Source organism: Antechinus flavipes, chromosome 2, assembly GCF_016432865.1.
Source record: "Antechinus flavipes isolate AdamAnt ecotype Samford, QLD, Australia chromosome 2, AdamAnt_v2, whole genome shotgun sequence".
NCBI lineage: Eukaryota > Metazoa > Chordata > Mammalia > Dasyuromorphia > Dasyuridae > Antechinus > Antechinus flavipes.
In genome coordinates this window covers 540,894,645-540,908,737 of record NC_067399.1, presented here as the reverse complement: position 1 = coordinate 540,908,737, position 14,093 = coordinate 540,894,645, and the positions used below count along the sequence as shown (strand labels likewise).

The 14,093-nt window shown below is 32.8% G+C and overlaps 1 protein-coding gene across 6 annotated transcripts in view; it reads right to left on the bottom strand.

Moving 5' to 3' along the window:
- DENND4A (DENN domain containing 4A) overlaps positions 1 to 14,093 on the bottom strand; it is a 131,401-nt gene that overhangs the window by 40,751 nt on the left and 76,557 nt on the right. For all 6 annotated transcript variants that reach the window (XM_051980828.1, XM_051980829.1, XM_051980831.1 and 3 more), the window contains exons 13-14: positions 4,456 to 4,556; positions 3,187 to 3,405 (exon numbers count right to left, since the gene is read on the bottom strand). In XM_051980828.1, coding sequence (XP_051836788.1) covers positions 3,187 to 3,405; positions 4,456 to 4,556 — 320 coding nt within the window. The remainder of the gene's footprint in view (positions 1 to 3,186; positions 3,406 to 4,455; positions 4,557 to 14,093) is intronic.

Here is a 14,093-nt window from a genome sequence, read left to right as displayed (position 1 = left end):
GCTTGTATAACTATTTTAACCTTTTTGAAGATGGTTTTGCTTTTTAAGAGTCAGATCATAGCCAACTTTGCCCTAATATTTCTTTTGAGCAACCCAATTACTGATATCAATCTTAAATATATGGTATGCATTTTCATGTAAGAAACATAAATAATTTACTTATGTTAAGTTCTTCGAAACTGATGTTTGATATTGGTTCTTATATGTTGGATTTACTACTGAGAAAAGGTTCTGATAAAGGCCTAATTTCGAAAATATATAGAGAATTGACTCTAATTTACAAGAAATCAAGCCATTCTCTAATTGATAAATGGTAAAAGGATATGAACAATTTTCAGATGAAGAAATTGAAACAATTTCTAAGCATATGAAAAAATGTTTCAAGTCATTATTAATCAGAGAAAAGCAAATTAAGACAACTCTGAAATACCACTACACACCTGTCAGATTGGCTAGGATGACAGGAAAAGATTATGATGACTATTGGAGGGGATGTAGAAAAACTGGGACACTGATACATTGTTGGTGGAGTTGTGAATGCATCCAACCATTCTGGAGAGCAATTTGGAACTATGCTCAAAAAGTTATCAAGCTGTGCATACCCTTTGATGTTACTTTGATGATACAAACCCAGTGTAACTATTGGGATTACATCCCAAAGAGATCTTAAAGAAGGGAAAGGGTCCCACATGTGCAAAAATGTTTGTGGCAGCCCTTTTTGTAGTGGCAAGGAACTAGAAATTGAATGAATGCCCATCAATTGGAGAAGGACTGAATAAATTGTGGTCTATGAAGGTTCTGTAAGAAATGACCTGATGATTCCAGAAAGGCCTGGAGAGACTTACACGAACTGATGCTGAGCTAAATGAGCAACACCAGGAGATCATTATGCACTTCATCAACAATATTATATAAGGATCAATTCTGATGGACGTGGCTCTCTTCAACAATGAGATGAACCAAATCAGTTCCACTTGTTCAATAATGAAGAGAACCAGCTATCCAGCAAAAGAACTATGGCAAAGGAGTGTGGACTACAACATAGTATTTCCACTCCTTTTGTTATTGTCTGTTTGCCTTTTTGTTTTCCTTCTCAGGTTATTTTTACCTTATTTCTAAATCCAATTTTTCTTGTGCAGCAAGGTAATTATATAAATATGTAAACATATATTGCATTTAACATATACTTTTAACATATTTAACATGTATTGGTCTACATGCCATCTAGGGGAGGGGGTGAGGGGAAGGAAGGGAAAAGTTGGGAAGGAAGGGAAAAGTTGGAACAGAAGGTTTTGGAAGGGTCAATGCTGAAAAATTACCCATGCATATGTTTTATAAATAAAAAGCTATAATAAAAAATAAAAAAAGGAAAGTTCTGAAAATCTGCAAGTTTGCTGAATTTTTTTTCATTTAATATTATAGATAATTTAGCTAAAGATGATATTTTTGACTGCAGATCTAGTTCTTTTGGTTGCCACTATATATTATTCCAAGACCTTTGATCTTTTATTGTGACTACTGATAAATCCTGTACAATTCTAATTGTAGCTCCAGTATATGTGAATTTTTTTTCTTATTTCTTGCAAAATGTTCTTTTTGATCTGGGGGGTTTCAAAATTTGGCAATAACATTCCTATGTGTATTCCACAAAGGATCACTTTGAGGTAGTAATTGGTAGATTTTTTTCTATTTGTACTTTTCCTTCATCTTCTATCATTCCAGGATGATTTTCTTGGGATTATTTCTTGCATAATAACGTCAAGGTTCTTTTTTTGATCATAGCTTTCAGGTTCTTATATTTTCTTTTCTTGATCTATTCCCCAGATCTGTTGTTTTTCTTATAAGATATATGACATTCTGTTCTAATTTTTCATTCTTTATAGTCTGTTTTGTTATTTCTTGGTTTGTTATAGATTCTTATAGATTCACTGGCTTCCCCTTGCCCAATTCTAATTTTCAAATTTATTTTCATCTTTAAGACTCTGTATTTCCTTTTCTAGTATCTCTGTATTTCTTGTATTCTCTGCGTCTCTCTCTCTCTCTCTCTTTTTTTTTAACCCAGGATTGCATCTTTGTAACACAGTTGAGCCTAGCATTTCCAATCAGCTGAGATTCCCTCAGTCTTCCTGGATCTAGACCCTGACTCCTCATGCAATCCAGGAAGTAAAAGTTTTGGGGTTCCTATGGAGTCTGCCAAACTCAGCCAGTCCCGGGGTGCCCACTTGGTGTTTCTGCAGAGCTAGCCTGGAGATCTTTATACTTTGCATTAATCTCCAGCCTGAGGTCTTTATTCAGATCTTCTTGGATTATACCAGGAGGATACCTGTTCTGCCCCAAATCATAATGATTTTTCACCAGTGTATATTCATTCTGAGGCACAAATTTGTTCTGTTTGTGAAGGAAATCTGGAGAACTTGAAATTTTCTGACCTACTCCAACTTCTTCCCAGAATCCTCTCCCAGGGAAACTCTTAACAATACAATTTAGAGATGAGTTGTGATTTACATAAAAAATTTCCACACTGAGAGTTCCCCTTGCCAAGGAAATTACAGTTCTACCCAAAAAAAGGTCTAAATTATAAAGCAAAAGACTTCTGCATTTTTTACAATTTTTCTTTTAAACATTAAACACAAAAAATTATGTAGATATCTCATTCTATTTAAATTATTTCTTTTGCTTGTTTTTTAAACTAAACTGTATGCAATCAATTGCATTTGTTTTTCTTATAATATTTAAGAATTTAAGAATTAATCTTTTTTTAATAGTATTTTATTTTTCCAAATAAATGCAAAGAAAGTTTTCAGCATTCACCTGTGCAAAACCTTGTGTTCCAAATTTTTCTCCCTTCTCCTCTCCTCTAGGCAGTAAGGAATCCAATATAGGTTAAATATGTGCAATTTCTTAATAATTAATCTTTTTTTTTTTTTTTTTTGGCTGAGCCAATTGGGGTTAAGTGACTTGCCCAGGGTGACACAGCTAGGAAGTGCTAAGTATCTGAGGGCAGATTTGAAGTTCAGGGCTGGTACTCTCTATATACTGTGACACCTAGCTGTCCCTTAATAATTAATCTTAAAGAAGTGAATTAAATATGGAATTGTTAAAAGTATACACTGAAAAAACCAATAATTTACATAACTCACTTGTTAAAGGGTCAAAATTATTAGGTTGTAAAATAGAATCACTCACCTTGTAGCTCAAAAAGGGAACTTGCATCTGTGGCTGTCTCTGATGGGGCTTGTGTTATAGGCCTTAAGTATGACCTGTAACCTTTTAATATGGAGGCCATGAAACCTAAAAATGCCTCCTGGATTTCCATATCTATCAAATGTAATCTCTTTCCTGAGTTAAAGTCATAGTCATTCATTGCTAGATCCATTAATTCATCTTCTCTGGGTCTTTGTTGTACTGTGAAGAAATACAGTATTGGTATTTTCTTCATAATAATAGCAAATATTTTTCACAATAATATCCAGCAAATTAACAGTTCAAAGCTAGTTCCATTGGCTGAAGAGTCAGTTTCATGATGCCTACATCATGAAATTTTTAAAGTGTGTTTTTTTCTTTTTCACCTTCTATTTGGTATATCTTACTAATGCTATATTAAAATGACATTTGTTTATCTTATTAATCTTTGGTAAATTTTTTCTAGTCTCTATCTTTGATGATTTTAGAGGTCAACTTCTTTTTTCATACATATGTTGACTCCCATATATATTATATTTTACATGAATCACAGTATTCCTTTATGGCTTTTAATGAAGTCTCTCACAGAAATACCAGAGGCTCAAACAAAGAAACTATAGTTTAATCTCTTTATCACCATCTAGAACATTTCTAGGACATAAATATACTCTTCCTTTTACAGAAACCCTCTATGTGGTAAATCAATTTTCATCCTGATTAATGTAATTATACTTTTGGCAAATATTTATTTTCTAAATGTCTAAAGCTTCATAGTGCAGCTGCAAGATGCATATGTTTTAATTCTTACAGTATACACTGGAACTATAATTCCCAAATATAATTTTGAAATAAATTTTCTCAAATCTTCAAAAATTTTTTTCATATATACCTTTATCTACCTTATTATTTTACTTATAAGTGAAGTCTAGAAAGGTGATCTTGTTTTTTTCCCCCACAGTATCATAGTAAAAGAAAAATAATAAAGATTATTTTAAAAGATTCCTTCCTGTTTTATCATTCAATAATTCTTTTCAATATAGCAAAAGTATGAGCAAAAATGTCCAATTTATTTATTGTTTCATTCTCTACTCTAAATTTTGCTTTAATCCCTAAGATATGAACATTTCTATCTATAATACTTACGATGCAAAACTGGGGGAAAATATTTATTAAAGGGCAAGATAAGCAAAATTTTTCATAGTAGACTCAACTCATAAAAGATAATGGAAAGAATAACCAATTCATCTCATTTATCATAACTTATCCACTTACATTTTGCTAGCTGTTGGTGCAAATTGTTCAATGTGTTCATCAGATTTTTGCATGGTTTCTTTGGAAGTATCTTCCAGGCTATATTCTTCTTGTCTCCAGTTCTAAAATTTAAAAGCAAAAATAATATATTTACTCGATAGAAGTTATACTCCTGTTGTGTGTGAAAAAGGAAAAAAAGAAAACATATGGTAGTAACATATAAAACAAAGTATAAAAAAATTTTGAAGGCCAACATTAAAAAAATGCATATTGGTGATTTTGGGTACCTGGTATTTTAAAAGTCTTTATCTTATGCACATCCATACTATAGCATTCTGTAGTTCCATAACCATATTAAGTTCTCAATAGATATTTGCTAGGAATTATACTGACTAGTGTCATGGGGCACAAAATAGATATGAATATCTTTAAACTAGTTAAACTGGAAATATGTAAAAATACTGAGACTCCATTAAAGTGAATTTTAGTCAAGGAAATAATAAAGTGACCTTATTAAAAGTTTATTTCTTACATATTGTTCAATGTATTGCAAATTCTAGAAGAACATTATAACTAAGTTTCAAATATACTTTATATTATAGTAATTTTCCCAATCAAAATTTTTCTTTCGCGTTTGACACAATGCTTTAAGATAGGTTGCCTGTTTTTGTGAGACTCAGCATGGAAATGTGAGGGAAATGATTTACAATGACTGAAAGAGTCTTTAAAAAACAGCTATGTCAGGTAGTAACACATTGTGAAGAAAGATGAAAAAAACTCTAAGAAAAAGATGAGAATGTTACAGATAAAGCTTTTTTCAGAAGCCTCTAGTGACTCAATTCCCAGGGCAGAAAATTGCCTATAATACTATTATCATTCACTGTGAAGAGTTAGCAATAAACGTTGGTTAATCAGAATAATGAAGAATAGAAAATCTTAGTTCCTACAATTATGGAAGAAAAAAAAGGAATATTTCAGTAACCTACAAAGCCCTTGGCTTGATTTTTGTCTCTGCTAAAAACACAGTATGTTTTATATGCATATTGTTCTCCCTACTAGAAGAGAAAGGTGAAAAGGGGTAGAGAAACATCTCTTCACCCTCCAATTAATATGGAAAATCCAGCAGTTCTAAAAAGAATGGAAAGAATGCTTCAAAAAAATGAAAAGGAACCTGAAAAGATAGAAAAAGCCTAACCTGTGCTAATATTTTAGGAGATGACAAATAGGAAAAAGGAAAAAAAAAAAGACTAGTGAATTTTTGAAACTTAGTGCTTGGATTAAGTATAGCTTTTTCTTATAAGCAAATACTTTCTGTACTTCAAGAAACAATGATATGGATATAATAGATGCAATCAGGAAAAAGGTCAATTAGTAATAGTCAAAGGACAAAAAGTGATAAAGACTACCCTACTCCTGTGCAGTACTGAAGAGGCTACATGTAAAACTGATATGAAGACACAGTATCTTCCCAGAGAATTATGTGACCAAGAGTTTGGTGAATCCTGTTCAACCTACTGACAAGGTCACAGTTTTAGAACTGGAAGAAGGCTAGAAATTTTCTGGTCTAAAGCCTTCATTTTACAGATGACAAAATAGGCTCAGAAAGAAGAGATTTGCTCAAAATTATCAAAGGGTGAAAGGTGAGAACAAAGATTTGAATCCAAGTCTTCTTGACCGAATCCAGCCTTCTTTCCACTACACCATGCTACTTCTGGTGCTTCACATAAAAGACAAATGATATTGTCAGAAGGAAATTGAAAATGATCACTAGGTATAAGGAAATCCTGGTCAAGAAAATAAAGAGCTCAGGATCACAGGTAGTGTTTCTATCATTCCTGCTGATTAAAATCAAGAGCTTCATAATAAGGAAAAAGCAGATTTAGGAAGGAAACAATTAATCAAGAAGATGATGGCTGAATACAGAATTTGGTATTCTAGACTATAATCACAATCAAATGATAGAATTCAGGAACAGGTCAGGAATGAAGTACATTTTATGAGGGGTGGTAAGAACAAAATTGACTGGAAAGTTGGGTACGTTTTATTTCCTCAATATAATGTAAATTCCTTGAAAGTAGGTAGACTACTCTTAGTGCCCAGCAATGCTTTGCATATACTGTGTACTTAATAAATAAATACTCATTGAATTAAAGATCTCATCAACTGCTATAGATTCAATTATGCAAATGACATGAAAATCTATATGAATTATACCTCAGTTCCATTGGGTAATAACAGTCTCCATTCACATGTTTTCTCAAGTCTCAGATTTCATATTCAAAAATGGAACTTGTTTTCTCCAATAATTCTATTCCTCCTCTAAATTTCCCTTGCTCTGTTGAAGACACTACTGTCCTTCAAAATACTAAGTTTATATATAACCTCAGTCAGCCTTGACACTCGGTCTCTAGACTAACACCCCAGTTTAAATTGGTCAATAAAACTCTAATTGCCCTCTTTGCTTCCTATTTCTTCTTATGTTTCTTTCCTTTCTCTCAGATGTTCCAATTATCTTTCAAAGACACAATACTGACCAAGTTACTATCTCTCCAAAAACATCCACTGGCATCCTACTGACTACAAGATAAAATGTCAACTCCTTAGACTTGGAACTACCACCTAACACCTACCCTATTCATCAGCTTGCCATCTATTCTGTAGCAATTATCCCCAGACCATTTAACCTAATGAGAATATACCCTAATTGAATCAATGCATTCCATTTGGAACCATTGCCCTGGACCAGTGTTATCCTGATTGATAAGTCAAATAATACAACATACATGGTCCATTATATTTATCTAGTTCCAGACCATGTTTCATATTTCATTCTTTCACCCATCCTAATCATCTCCTTGCCATCTGCCCTAATGCCAAGCAAGTAGACTGTGCAGTATCCCTTTACCCCTACTTTCTACTTTTGCTCTGAAAAAAACTATCAAATCAAAACTATTATTTCTGGAAAGAACTTATCAGTTGGCTCTTCCATGATCTATTCATCATCCTTGTGACTTCCCAAAGCAAAATATCTTTAGCTATCCTAAGTACCAAAAGAAATCAACTGATATGACTTCTGAGCCATTATAAGTGACCTGTGAAAAAATCCCAGGAAGTCAGAGAAGTACCACAAAACTGGAAACAGGTAAATATTATACCAATTTTAATATAGGGGAAAGAAAGTAGAATGTTTAAATTATAACCCAGTGGGTTTGACCACAAATACTGACAAAATCCACAAGCACACTATGAAAAAGTTTGTGAGCATTTAAAAAGTAGAGATGACAAATAGTCAATGTGATCAAAAAGCAAATTATGACAGGTTAACTTTCTTTTTTTAGGTTTGAGTTAGTAGACTACTAGATCAAAGGAATGTTACAATCATAGTTTAATCTGATAAAATTTCTCATAACATTTCTCTGGATAAAGTGAAAAGATGTGGGCTAGATGTTAACAGTTAGGTGAATTTATAAATATTTAAATGACTAGACTCTAACAGTTGTGATTAATGAACTGAAATAATGCTCAGAGATAGTCTTTAGTGGAGGGACTCAGTGAACTATCCCTGATTCTGTGATAGTTAATATTTTTATCAATGACTCTTGATACTGAACTTCTTAAATTTACAGATAACACAAACATTGAGATAAATTTGAGATAGAAACTTGGTTCTAGAGAAGATAAGGTAAAAGGTTATACCTCTAAAAACCAGGGGAGTTTTAGGAGTAAAGTCCAAGTTTCCAATGAGAAGATAGAGATAATAGCTAAAATGGAGATGAAAATATTTTGAGATTGTGGTTGAGAAGGGAAGTGGAGGACTAGTTCTGGGCAAGATAAAGGGAAAGCACACCTATCAAAACCCAGGATGATTGTGATAATTTCCCCTTGATATTCTAGATTAGGAGTTCTTAAGCCCTTTTTTCATCACAGACACTTTTGGCAGTCCAAGATGAAGCCTATGTCCCTTTACCAAATAATGTTTTTAAATGTATATAATAAAATGCAAAGGAAAACAAATGAAACCAATATTTTTGAAATAGTTGGCAAAATAATAATAATGATCAAATTCACTGACCCTAGATTAAGAACCATTGTTCTAGACATCTTGTTCTTGAATCTTGTAATTATTTTATCTAGTTCTATATTCCATATTTTATTGCCTTGATAGTTTAACATAGCACTAAATTCGTAAATTAATTTAGATAGTATAATTTTAATTATATTGGAAGGGTTCAAACATGAGTAATAAATATACTTTCAATTTTTAAAGTTATTTATTTCTTTAAAAATTATTTTATAATTATATTTATATGTCTTGAGTGTTCCTTAGGTAAACTTCTGATATTTTATGCATTCTGTAATGTGATGCTAAGAAATATGTATATTATGCAATGCAAAATATGTAATTTCCTAATCAAAAGATAAATTAAATTTTAAATTATTCAAGTATATTCAGTTCAATATTTTCCTTTCTGTTTCTATTATCAGCCTGGTACTCAGGAATCTAGGCTACAGGTCTAGTTATTATTAATGAGATGCATGTCTCTGAATGTGTCACTTAACCTCTCTGGACCTCAGTTTCTTCCCTCCCAAAATGAAGCCATTGAACTTAGATAATCTCTTTGCTCCTATGAAATAAGAGAAAATGTTGAATTAAAAATATAACCTCTCTTTCAAATAAGAATTATTCTTTTAAAATATGTTCTTCTGTAACAATTTTAATTCTACTTCCAATTTTGCAGATTACTTTATGTCTTTTTTTTTAATCAAGGATACCTAGCAATAATTCCAACTCCTGGCACTTTGATTTGTAATAAATACTTATTGATTGCTTGATTGGCTTTTCTTCAGATGATTCATCATAGAATGGAGATTCATTACTGATCCAGGTTCTAGAAGAGTGTGTTGTTATTAGAGTACTAACTCTAATGCAGAACTGGGGCTCAAGAGAATTGAGGGTTAGATATGAAGTTTGGGGAAAACTTCTATAAAAATGATGGTTGTCCCTTAAATTGATGATAAAGAGAGCATTAGAGAGAAGAGGAGAGGGTACATCTGTATACAAGGGATGGGACATGGATTATGCTCTTGTAAAAGAGATAAAGAAGATTTGGCCAATCAATCACTCAGTCGACAAACATATATTAAACTCTTTTTATATGCCAAGACCATCTAACAGAACAGTGTTGTAAAAATCCAGGGAGAAAAGAGAACAAAGAATGATGGTGCCATAAACAATGTCAAATGATACAAAGATCTCAAAAAGATAAGAAGCAAGAAAAGGTAATAGGATCACATGAAGAGAGTTGAGGCTGATACATCAGTATTTGATAAAGTAAAATTCTATGAAGAATTTGACAAGACTCTCCAAATTAATGTAACACAAACTTTAATACTTGATAACTTCAAAATGAAGATATGCAGGAGGAGAATGGTGAAAATGATTCTGAAATATGGTTCTGAATAAAGAAGTGAAAGATGCCCAAGGTTTCAGAAGCAAAATTTTAAATTCAAAAGAAAAATAGAACATCTCTATCAACCTATTCATACCATTAATCCAGCAGTGTTAATACTGGGCTTGTATCCCAAAGAGATCTTAAAGAAGGGAAAGGGACCTACATGTGCAAAAATGTTTGTGGCAGTCCTTTTTGTAGTGGCCAGAAACTGGAGACTGAGTGGATGCCCATCAATTGGAGAATGGCTGGGTAAATTGTGGTATATGAATGTTATGGAATATTATTGTTTTATAATAAACGGCCAACAGGATGATTTCAAAGAGGCCTGGAGAGGCTTATATGAACTGATGTGAAGTAAAGTGAATAAAACCAGAAGATCATTGTTCATGGCAACAACAATATTATTTGATGACCAATCCTGATGGAGGTGTTTCTTTCCAACAGTGAGATGATTCAGATCAGTTCCAATAATCTTTTGATGAAGAGAGCCATTTACACCCAGAGAGAGGACTGTGGGAACTGAGTGTGGTTCACAACAAAGTATTTTTACTGTTTTTGTTATTGTATTCTTGTAATTTATTTTCTCATTTTTCCTGTTTTGATTTGATTTTTCTTGTGCAGCAAGATAATTGTATAAGTAGGTATACATATATTGGATTTAACATATATTTCTACCATGTTTAACACATATTGTACTACTTGCCATTTAGGGGAAGGAGTGGAGGGAAGGGGGGAAAATTGAAACACAAGGTTTTGCAAGGGTTAATACAGAAGAATTATCCATGCATATGTTTTGAAAAATAAAAAGATTTAATAAAGAAAAACAAAGAAAAGAAAAATAGAACATCTCAGATAAATTTAAAGCTAAAATAGATTTATCAAAAGAGAAAAATAGGGAAACTATACAATCTGTCAATGATATTAATCAATATTGTTTTAGACTAAAATAACTAGACAGAATAAAATTGGAATACTGCAGTGGTATAAGAAGTGAGGAGCTGGAGTTAGAAATATATGGAAAGAATTGGTCTTAGGTAAGAAGTTATTATCTGCCTTCAAAAGGATCTTACAACCACTACACACCAGATAGACTGGCTAGAATGACAGGGAAAGATAATGAGGAATGCTGGAGGGGATGTGGGAAAACAGGAACATTAATACATTGTTGGTGGAATTGTGAATACATACAGCCATTCTGGAAAGCAATTTGGAACTATGCTCAAAAAGTTATCAAACTGTGCATACCCTTTGATCCAGCAATGTTACTACTGGACTTATATCCCAAAGAGATCTTAAAGAGGGGAAAGGGACCTGTATGTGCAAGAATGTTTGTGGCAATCCTCTTTGTAGTGGCCAGAAACTGGAAACTGAGTGGATGCCCATCAATTAGAGAATGGCTGAATAAATTGTGGTATATGAATGTTATGGAATATTATTGTTCGGTAAGAAATGACCAACAGGATGATTTCAGAAAGGCCTGGAGAGACTTACACGAACTGATGCTGAGTGAAACGAGCAGGGCCAGGAGATCATTATATGCTTCAACAACAACAGTATATGAGGATCAATTCTGATGGGCATGGCCATCTTCAGCAATGAGATGAACCAAATCAGTTCCAATGGAGCAGTAATGAACTGAACCAGCTACACCCAATGAAAGAACTCTGGGAGATGACTAAGAACCATTACACTGAATTCCCAATCCCTATATTTTTGCCTGCCTGCATTTTGGATTTCCTTCACAGGCTAATTATACAATACTTCAGAGTCCAATTCTTTTTGTACAACAAAATAACGGTTTGGACATGTATACTTATTTTGTATTTAATTTATACTTTAATATATTTAACATGTATTGGTCATCCTGCCATCTAGGGGAGGGGATGGGGAGAAGGAGGGGAAAAATTGGAACAAAAGGTTTGGCAACTGTCAATGCTGTAAAATTACCCATGCATATAACTTGTAAATAAAAAGCTATTAAAAATAAAAAAAAATAAAAATAAAAGATATTTACCTTCCTCAGAAAAAAAGGATCTTACACAGATGCATATATGTGTGCGTGTGTATGTATGATTATAGATATCTATGTATATGTATTTATGTAGGCATGTATGTGTCATGCGTGTATGAAAACATATCTGTGCTTAATTATAGCCATCTTGGGAGAAGGGAGGGAAAAGGGGAAATAAAAGAATAAAGTAAAAAATGCACAGCACAGAACAAAAGAAAATGTTCTAAGAAGCAAGGAAAAAATGAACACTTCTGAATATAATGTGTAGTATTTATTATGTAGGTTTTTTGAAATGGAAATTTATTGCTTTATATTTTGAACCCTCTTTTTTGTTCTTCTGGGCACATGGCCATTTTTTCCTTTTCCTATTTTGTATTTAAGTTTAAAATACATTTTAAACAATAAAAACAAAGTGTCAAGAATTGTTTTTACATGTAATTGGGAAAATATTATTTCAAAAAGATTATTCAGAAGACTGATGCTAATATATCATGAATCTTTCTTCAAGAAGAAGGGAAGGAAAAAAAATACAGTAAATACATACTAAACATGATGAGCACCAAAACTCAATATAAAAAAAATGAAACTGATTATCCTAGCAAATAAAAAATGATTAATTACTGAAATGCAAACGTTTCAGAATCAGCTCTTTGTGTGAAATCAGATCATTGTTTGACTGAACTATAGCTCAAAATCAGAAAAAGATAATGAGAAGACACTAAAGGAAATTATAATAGTTCCAACCTACTCATTGTACAAGCTATATATGCTGAAAAATGGAGAAAAGTATCAGCAATAACACTCATTCTGCTATTTCTTAGAAGTTTAATTTTCACAAGGAGTTGTAAATTAGCAAAGAAACTGTCATCCAGGGTTCAGAATTCTTGTCAAATAGAAAAAACACAGCAGCCAGAAGCAATATCAATATATGATATCTTTAAAAGATCATAATAGAAAATTGTTGGAATCCTTACTAACTGCTAACTAATTAGAGTTGATCTAATCTTACAAGAAGATTTTGGCCAGAACCTGAAACAAGGTACTAAGTAGAACTAATTAATACAAGGCTTGTGTTCACACCTTTACTCATTGGAGTTCACAAGTATGCCAGCTTCACAAAGTAAACTTTCTAACTTCAAGGGAGTTCACACCTCCCTTAAAGCTCTTTGGGCCAGAGAGCACTATGGGAGAAAACCCATAATCCCATTCTCTCAGAAGATTCGCATATAAGGAGAGAGAGCTATTCGAGAATACATTTTTTCCACTTGGCTGGCTGGTGGCAGACGAAGAGCTTTCAGAGGATAAAGCTACGAGTGAGAGTTGAGTGGACAACCAGATTCATCTTCATCTCACACCACTGTGGCAGAAGAAAGCAGAGGCAGAGGCTAGCAGACAGAACCTTTGGATTTGGAGATATTCGGAGGGCCCTAAGCTAAACCGGCTGTGTTTTGAGAAGAACAAGAACTCCAACATTTGAACTCATAACAGAAAATGGTGAACGATTGAGAGAAATATTTCCCCATACAACAGCAAAAAGTTAGGAAAGAGAAATCCAGTCTTATGAAAGCTTTAGTTTGAGACCTATAAACATGGTGTCTTAGGAGTTTCCTTCTCTACCACAAGGGCTGAGAGTAGAGACTGTATTCCATTTGCTTCTAGAGGTCCTGCTGTGAAAGTCTTAATATAATATTTCAACAGCATAGCCAAGTGGCAATGATCACTCTGTCAAGGGATCTTTCCCTTGACATAGGAAATGATTTTTAAGTTATTGAAAAGATTTTAACTTAGGATTAGCTTTTCTTTCATGGTTGTAGTTTTATATATGTATACACACACACACACACACACTCTCTCTCTCTTTTGTTGCAAGGAAAAAGATAATAAACTCAATCTAGCACAGTTCTTTTTCATGTGTTATATTTTCTTGTTGAAAATCTCCCAACCCAATACATCCCATCCAGTATAAAATTTTGTTTACATCTAATAATGTTTTTACAATTACCTTTATTTCCCCTCATCATTTTCCCTCTAAAACTAGAGAAGAAGATATTAAACATTTGTATTCTGATCTTCCTTTTACCAATCTTTTGATACCTTTATCAGTCTTTGATGTTCACTTCCTATTTCACAAAGGAAAAGTGACTTATCTAGAATTATACAATAATGGAGTTTTTTTTTTTTTTTTTTTTTTTAGA